The following is a 6,171-nucleotide window of genomic DNA, read 5'->3' on the forward strand; positions in this document are numbered from 1 at the left end:
TCTCTCCCCCCCCCCCCCTTTCCCCGTCGCGATATAACCTTCGTGGTTGAAAACGACGTTAAACACCAACTAAAGAAAGAAAGAGTGTGAGAGAGGAAATGAACCGCAGCTGCATTGAAAAGTCTGAAAACGACGGGTTGTCGTTTGGCTTTGAATTAAGTTTGAGTTTGACGAGAATCTTTTGCTCTCTCTCTCTCTCTCTCTCTCTCTCTGTCTCTGTCTCTCTCTCTCTCTCTCTCTCTCTCTCTCTCTCTCTCTCTCTCCCTCCTAGAGACACGCGCACACACACACCCTTCACACTCCACACCTCAAACACCCCCCCCCCCCCCCCATTCAGGTTCACAACAAAGAGAGACAACAAAATCCCACTAATCCTCTGTTTCCATACTTCACAAGCCTTTGTTAATTCGTGTGTCCCCATACTCTTCATGGCCAAGTATGAATAATTTGGCGACAGATTTCAGGCCTCCGCAATTAGTGCAAGGCTCATTGCCTCTTTTGTTGTCCCGGGTAATGACCGACGTGACGCGCATGTGTTGCTGTTCTTTACGCCGATTGATTTTCTCATCTGTGTGTGTGTGTTGTGGGAGAGGGGGGGGGAGGTATGCTAGTAATTTATTGTTCCCTTAGGATATTGCTCGAAGCGTCGGACATACTGTGTGCTGTTAAATATTCGGTTTGTGTTCGTCAGATTTTATTCTCTCTGTTGAATGCAGATGAGAGAGATTTGGTGTGCATACCCGCAAACCCAAAACCATGCATTGCTCATTTTACACAAATGAGTTCTCTCTCTCACTCTCTATTTCTCTCTCTCTCTCTCTCTCTCTCTCTCTCTCTCTCTCTCTCTCTCTCCTCCCCTCTCTCTCTCTCTCTCTCTCTCTCTCTCTCTGTCTGTCTGCCTCTCTGTGCCTTTATCTACCCCCCCTCTCTCTCTCTTCCCTCTCTGTCTCTGCTCCCCCTCCCTCCCGTTCTCCCCTTCCCTCTCCCTCCATCCCTCTCTCCCCCTCTCCCTCCCTTCCCCTTCTCTCCCTCTTCACCCCCCTCCCCCTCTAACCCTCACCACCACCTCACTCCCTCCAAATTGATTTCACAGTGCAATACGTCCAATTCTTCACATTATTAGAACTTGTTCCCATGACCGAAATCTCCCCCCTGCGCCTCAGAGACTGGAACAGCGTGTCACAACACACGAGATTTATGGTGGAAAGGGAGAATTGTGATGGGAGGGATTTTCTGTGAAACGATTAGGGAGAGGGGTCTTTGCCATTGCCCAATATATTGAAGGTTGCTCTTTTCTGTTGTTTGACCACTGATTTGATTATGGTGCGTGCGTGTGCGTGCGTGTGTGTGTGTGAGTGATAGAGGGTTTTAATGTACTCTTGTGTTTCTTTTCTTCTGTCTGTGATCTCTTCCAGTACCAATCCCGACCACCACACACACGCACGCACACACACACACTGTGACACACTGACACACAAACACACACCTACACACACTGACACATGCACACACTGACACACGCACACATACACACACACACACACACACACACACACACACACTCTGACACACACACACACCTACACACACACACTGACACACACACACATACACACAAACACACACACATACACACACATACACACACACACATACACAGAGCTATTGGTTTAAGCATGTTTTTATTAATTTCTTGTATACACATTATAAACAGTAACAACATTATGAACGTTAACAAGCAGACTGCTTATGGACAGGTTCTAAAACTGATAATCAATACACATTCTGATAACACAGAGCTATTGATAGCCTTACAGTTTTTCCTTCCTCTCTCCTCTTCTGTTGAAAATAATATACATCCTAAGGCCTTACTTATAGCACTCTTTCTGTTTATGTCACCCCCTGTTGGTACACTTATAAAGTTATATCACCGGTTCAGCTCGCCAAGACTCGCAATATATATATCTCCCTCTCTTTGTATATATATTATATCACCCAATGAATAGTACTGCACCCAAACTATATCACCTTCCCAGTTCACAGACTTATAATTCTCACTTTCCACTGTGTTTCAGCAGCATCAAGAGTGAGGCAAGGGCAGGCAAGCACTTCCACCACCCCCACCATCAGCAAGAACAGCAGCAGCAGGGCTCGGGGTCGGGGTCGGGTTCGGGGTCATCAGATCAGCCCCTGTACGAGGAGCTAGCCCAGTTCATCTCGGCCAGTATCGCGGACATGAACGCCTTCCCCAGTGTCAAGCGGGAAAAAAGCCTCAACGTGCAGGACCCCGTCGCCCAGCTTCAGCAGCACATCTCCAGCAAGACACACACCTCAGGTGAGATCTGTGTGTGTGTGTGTGTGTGTGTGTGTGTGTGTGTGTGTGTGTGTGTGTGTGAGGAGAGAGATAGAGGGGGGGGGGGGGCAGATAGAGATAGGGGTGGGAAAAAAGCCTCAAGGTGCAGGACTCCATTGCCCAGCTTCAGCAGCACATCTCCAGCAAGACACACACCTCAGGTGAGGTGTGTGTGTGTGTGTGTGTGTGTGTGTGTGTGTGTGTGTGTGTGTGTGTGTGTGTGTGTGAATCAGGCACAACTGTTAGTGGTTCTTTAATATTTTTGAAGCACCTGATTGCTCTGGTGAGTCTTAACGAGCAGTGTCAGGTTTCATTAGCTGGATGGCTGTCTATAGATGAAAAATATAAATGCTGAGATTTTCTTGCATACTCCTAAACCTAGAGCTTTCAAACTTTGCACTTTTTCTTGGGTTGATGATGACCTCCAGACATGACTCCAGTTTGGTTGACGCTTGTAAAATGTCAAGGTCACAGTGGATTCAAACCTGGATCAAAGATGAACATTAACGTTTTCTTGAATGTTTTTGAAGCTAGAGCAGCATATAATTTGTTTCTGATTCGTATTTAGTGCGATGAAGGTGAGTCGTATGAGCAAAATTGCTCTTTTTGTTTCATTGCTATTTTTGAGATTTTGTTCACATTGTGAACTTATGGGTAAATGAGATTTGTTTTTCCTATTGCAGAGAGTAGCTCGTCTAGTGAAGCCGTCCAGCAGAGTCAGGTGTCCTCCAGCAAGCCGTCTATCGTGGGCACCGATATCCTGGGCTCCTTACTCCTGGAGGTAAATCGCTGTCTGTGTCTGCTACCTTAGGTACAGTGTTCTGTAGCAGGTTGTCCATTGTGGGCACCAATATCCAGGGATCTTTACTCTTGGAGGTAAAGTGACATGCAGTTTACTAGTGTAGGTAGCATAGAAAGTAGGGAATCGTAATGGAGAAAAGAGGGAAGGCGGAAAGCTACTTGTAATAGGCAGGACATTTGTGTGCATCCACATTGACATTCATACCTGTATAATCTACACCTTTATAATCTACACCTGTATAATCTACACCTGTATAATCTACACCTGTATAATCTACACCTGTATAATCTACACCTGTATAATCTACACCTGTATAATCTACACCTGTATAATCTACACCTGTATAATCTGCACCTGTATAATCTACACCTGTATAATCTACACCTTTATAATCTCCATCTTTTCATGCAACTTTACACTGTTTCTCTCTCTGTTGTCTGTCTCTGTCTGTCTTTGCATCTATCTGTCTTTCTCTCTCTCTCTCTTTCTCTCTCTCTCTCTCTCTTTCTCTCTCTCTCTGTCTTTCTCTCTCTCTCTCTTTCTCTCTCTCTCTCTCTCTTTCTCTGTCTCTTTCTCTATCCCTCTGTCTCTTTCTCTCTCTCTCTTTCTCTCTCTCTCTCTTTCTCTCTCTCTCTGTTTCTCTTTCTCTCTCTGTCTCTCTGTCTCTGTCTCTCTCTCTCTCTCTCTCTCTCTCTCTCCCCCCCCCCCCCTGCCTATGTACCTATCAATATCATGTGTGCATATATTTTACACACCCCCCTCCCCACATATGCACATTCAATCATGAATACTCACAACTCATGATGGCCATCATCTTCCATTTCTTTGAGTGTTCAGTACTCTTCTTGTAGAAACAAGCATTTGTAGTGGAAGTAGGTCTGATGGTTCATATGACAGCACATGCCTGTGTTTATAAGCAGGCAAGGAGATTCAAGCTTTATCTAGATTATTGAGATCACTTTTGTTGAGGGCACCATTTCTCTGTTTCTTAGCATGTTTGGCACTGTCCACGATTCCTGCATTTTGTGGTAAAAGCTGGGGTGGGAGAGGGAGAATATTGTTAAAGAAAGGTAGGAGAGAGAGGAAGGGAATTTTATGAAGGGGAGAGAGAGGGAATTTTGTGAAAGAGAGAGAGCTGAGGGGGGATTTTGTCAAAGACAAGAGGGAGAGAGGGGAGATTAGGAGAGAGGGGAGATTAGGAGAGAGGGGGGATTAGGAGAGAGGGGGGATAGAGGGAAGAGTAAGAGACAAATGTGGTTGTTGGGGGGGGGGGGGGGGGTGAGTTAAAGTGGTGAGGGGAGGTCAGGTATTGGGTCTGTCTGTCTCTGGGTCTCTTTATGCTCATCTGCTCACTGTTGTTAGTACATGTATAACATGTCTGTTATGGTTGTGCTTTGATGTGTGAGCTTGAGATGAGAATCTTTTTGCTGATAACTTGTTACCGGACTCGGCAGTTCCTTGGAGCCTAAACATTTGACACAAAGTAGGATATTGGGAAGGTGACCTTACTTAAAGTGCATGGGTTCATTGTTGGAACTGTCTGGGCTGGAAAAGACGAAGCGCTGCATTGGAAGCTGTTTAGGCCAAAAAAATAAATGTTTTTTTTTTCCCCATGACAAGGCCAAAAATATAGGGTTGGTAGTTTTTTTAATTATTTTTTTTAATTTATTTTTTATTTTTTATTGAAGTTTGTTTTTATTTACGCAGGCACTTGTGGCTTTTTATTGCCTGAAATCATGCGCGCTGTGTCCCGTGCATGTCGGAGAAGACTAACTTTTCTTGTAAAGTCTGCAAAATCGATTTTTGTTTTTTGTTTTGAAGGGTCAGAAAAAGTGCTAGGGTCTGGAGGGGAAAAAAAGGGTTGGTCGGGGAATAGAAAACATTGAATTTTTGTGTCTTGGCCTAATCATTGGAGCGCATCAAGTTTTCCCCATATCAGTTTTCTGTTGCCATTGTCAAGGGGGTATCTCATTAACCATGCAGGAACATGATGACTGTGTGGTGTATGTGTGAGCATTGAAAAAGGCTGAATGTTTCCACTGTCATTTTTGTAATTTATCTAAACTAAAATGGCTAAGCATAGCAGTTGGTCTTATCTCTTGAAGCTACCCTTTTTCCCAGAACTCAAGTGAATTTCGGTCCTGTGTTTGCTGGCTTTTATCATTTATAATCTTTTTCATCATTCACAATCATAGCCTCATGAACCTCGGAAGTTAAACGAAGGAAAGTTAGTATCAAAAGACAAAACAAAGACTTGATGCAGAAAACCATGGCGTAAAATAGAACAAGGATGTGGAAGAGAGGCAATACTGTATTCACACATTTTCGTAAATACAGAGGAACCCCCGGTAGCTCAGTTGGTAGAGCACTGGACTTGTGATCGGAAGGTCGCAGGTTCGAATTCGGGCCGGGACGGACACAGGTCAACTTTATGTGCAGACCCAGAGACGGAAGCCATGTCCCACCCCCGTGTCATCACAATGGCACGTAAAAGACCTTGGTCATTCTGCCATAAGTGCAGGTGGCTGAATACACCTAAACACGCAGACACCTGGGTAGCGCGACTCCGTTGCTGCTAGCTTTCCACTGGGAGGAAGCGACCCGAATTTCCCAGCGATGGGACAATAAAGTAATGAAAATGAAATGAAAATTTTTTACGACCTCCAGAAATCTGTGAAAATCAGGTCTTAAAAAAGAGGGAGTCTTGAAATGGCGGTTATATATTTACAGAGGCTATGAACAGAAAATCTGAAAAAATAAGGTGTAAGAAGTTAGGGAGTCTTAAATTGGGGGGACTTACTCTTAAAAGAGGGGTTCCAGTGTATTCATTCGTAAAGTGAAGGTTTTAACTACACTAGCACTTACCGTTTGAAGGGAAAGTGTTTGAACTTGAAGTGATGTCACCTTCAAGGGGCAGGGTTTCTTCTTCACGGCTAGCCTGCGCCATCAATCTTTGTATAGCTTTTGTAACTTTCACATTTCAATCTTACGTAAAAAGCATGAGTAGAATTCAAAT

General features: G+C 44.4%; 1 protein-coding gene across 1 annotated transcript in view; it reads left to right on the forward strand.

Moving 5' to 3' along the window:
• LOC138979734 (uncharacterized) overlaps window positions 1–6,171 on the forward strand; it is a gene marked incomplete in the record, with an annotated part of 169,210 nt that overhangs the window by 51,416 nt on the left and 111,623 nt on the right. The window contains 2 exon segments of the mRNA XM_070352475.1: window positions 2,076–2,335; window positions 3,037–3,134. Coding sequence (XP_070208576.1) covers window positions 2,076–2,335; window positions 3,037–3,134 — 358 coding nt within the window.

The sequence above is a fragment of the Littorina saxatilis genome, linkage group LG11 (genome assembly GCF_037325665.1).
Source record: "Littorina saxatilis isolate snail1 linkage group LG11, US_GU_Lsax_2.0, whole genome shotgun sequence".
In the NCBI taxonomy this organism is placed as follows: domain Eukaryota; kingdom Metazoa; phylum Mollusca; class Gastropoda; order Littorinimorpha; family Littorinidae; genus Littorina; species Littorina saxatilis.